Source organism: Malurus melanocephalus, unplaced genomic scaffold (genome assembly GCF_030028575.1).
Source record: "Malurus melanocephalus ecotype Western Australia unplaced genomic scaffold, MMel_1.1 scaffold_1695, whole genome shotgun sequence".
NCBI classification, from domain to species: domain Eukaryota; kingdom Metazoa; phylum Chordata; class Aves; order Passeriformes; family Maluridae; genus Malurus; species Malurus melanocephalus.
The window spans coordinates 12,017-14,229 of record NW_026624927.1 but is presented as its reverse complement, the minus strand read 5'-3'; the positions used below and the strand labels follow the sequence as shown (position 1 = coordinate 14,229).

Sequence of the window (2,213 nt, the reverse complement as noted above, 5' to 3'; positions counted from 1 at the left end):
CTCAAATTTCTCTAATTTTCCCTTTTTTCTGTTTTTTTCCAGCTCTCCTGGCGGGATTAACCCCTTCCACTCCGGGCGCTCACCAAGTTCCCGCCGTCTCCTCCCTCTCCCAACCCCCCCCTTTACCCCCCTACCCCCCCAACGCCCCCGAAATTCCCGAAATTCCCGAAATTCCTGGAATTCCGGGAATTCCCATCGTCTCCTCCATCCCCCACCACCCCTCGGTCATCGCCTCCCCCCTCCTCAAATCGCTGCATCCCAACGTTATCCCGGGAAATTCTGGGAATTCCGGCAATTCCGGGAATCCTCCGGCGGTGCTGGCGCCCACCCAGCCCGTGGCCAAGGTGAGATTTGGGAATTTTGGGGAAAAAAAGGGATTTTTGGGAAAATTTGGGAAATTTTAGGGAAAAAATGGGTTTTTTAGGGAAAAAATGGCGTTTTTTAGGGAAAAAATGAGGATTTTTGGGGAAAAAATGGGAATTTCTTTTAGGGGAAAAATTGGGATTTTTGGGGTTTTTCAAGGGAAAAAATCCAGATTTTTGGGGGGATTTTTGGGCAGTTTTGTTTTTTTTTTTAAATGGGGTTTTTTTTAAGAATTTTGGGATTTGTTGGAGAAAAAATAGGGGTTTTTGTGGTTTTTTGGGGAAAAAAATGGGGATTTTGGGGTGGGATGGAATTCCGGGAATCCTCCGGCGGTGCTGGCGCCCACCCAGCCCGTGGCAAAGGTGAGATTTGGGAATTTTGGGAAAATTTGGGAAATTTTAGGGAAAAAATGAGGTTTTTTGGGGAGAAAATGGGAAAAAAATGGGGATTTTGGGGAAAAAATTTGGCATTTTTGGGCAGAAAAATGGGAGTTTTGGGTCCTGGAATGGGATTCTGGATCCTGGAATGGAATTTTTGATCCTGGAATGGGATTTTGGATCCTGGAATGCGATTTTGTATCTCGTTATGGAATTTTGGATGCTGGAATGGAACTTTGGGTTCCAAAATGGAATTTTGGTTTCCAGAATGGGATTTTGGGTCCTGGAATGGGATTTTGGATTCTGGAATGGGATTTAGGGAGTCTTTAATGGGATTTTGGGTCCTGGAATGGAATTTTGGATCCTGGAATGGAATTTTGGGATCCTGAATTGGGATTTTGGATCCTGGAATGGAATTTTGGGTCCTGGATTGGGATTCTGGATCCTGGAATGGGAATTTGGATCCTGGAATGGAATTTTTGGATTCTGTAATGGGGTCCTGGAATGGGATTTTGCGTCCTGACTTGAGAATTTGGGTCCTGGAGTAGGATTTTTGGTGTTTGGAATGGGATTTAGGATTTTGGAATAGGATTTTGGATCCTGGAATGGGATTCTGGATTCTGGAATGGAATTTTGGGTCCTGGAATGGGATTTAGGGATCTGGAATGGGATTTGCAGATTTTTGGGTCCTGAAATGGAATTTTGGAATGGGATTTTAGGTACTGGAATGAGATTTAGGATCCTGAATTGGGATTTTGGATTCTGGAATGGATTTTTGGGTTCTGGAATGGGATTTTGGATTCCAGAATGGGATCCTGAATTGGGATTTTGGATCTTGGATTGGGATTCTGGATCCTGGAATGGAATTTTGGATTCTGGAATGGGGTCCTGAAATGGGATTTTTGGATCCTGGAATGGAATTTTGCGTCCTGGAATGGGATTTTGGGTCCTGGGATAGAATTTAGGGTCCTGGAATGGGAATTTAGGATCCTGGAATGGAATTTAGGATCCTGGAATGGGATTTTGGGATCCTGGAATGGAATTTTTGATCTTGGAATGGAATTTTGGATTCTGGAATGGGATTTTGGATTCCAGAATGCAATTTTGGATCCTGAATTGGGATTTTTGGATCCCGGAATGGAATTTTGGATTCTGGAATAGGATTTAGGGAGTCTTTAATGGGATTTTGGGTCCTGGAATGGAATTTTTGGATCCCGGAATGGGATTTTTGGTCGTGGAATGGGAGTTTGGATCCTGGAATGGAATTTTGGATCCTGGATTGGGATTTTGGGTCCCGGAATGGAATTTTGGGTCCCGGAATGGAATTTTGGGTCCCGGAATGGAATTTTGGGTCCCGGAATGGAATTTTGGGATCTGGAATGGGATTTTGGGATCTGGAATGGAATTTGGGGTTCTGGAATGGGGTCCTGGAATGGGATTTTGGATTCCAGAATGGGATCCTGGATTGGGATT

At 44.2% G+C, this 2,213-nt stretch overlaps 1 protein-coding gene across 1 annotated transcript in view; it reads left to right on the top strand.

Annotated features, from left to right (window-relative positions):
* LOC130587260 (bromodomain-containing protein 2-like) overlaps positions 1-2,213 on the top strand; it is a gene marked incomplete at its 3' end in the record, with an annotated part of 22,018 nt that overhangs the window by 11,204 nt on the left and 8,601 nt on the right. Inside the window, exon 3 of the mRNA XM_057388231.1 lies at positions 43-344. Coding sequence (XP_057244214.1) covers positions 43-344 — 302 coding nt within the window. The remainder of the gene's footprint in view (positions 1-42; positions 345-2,213) is intronic.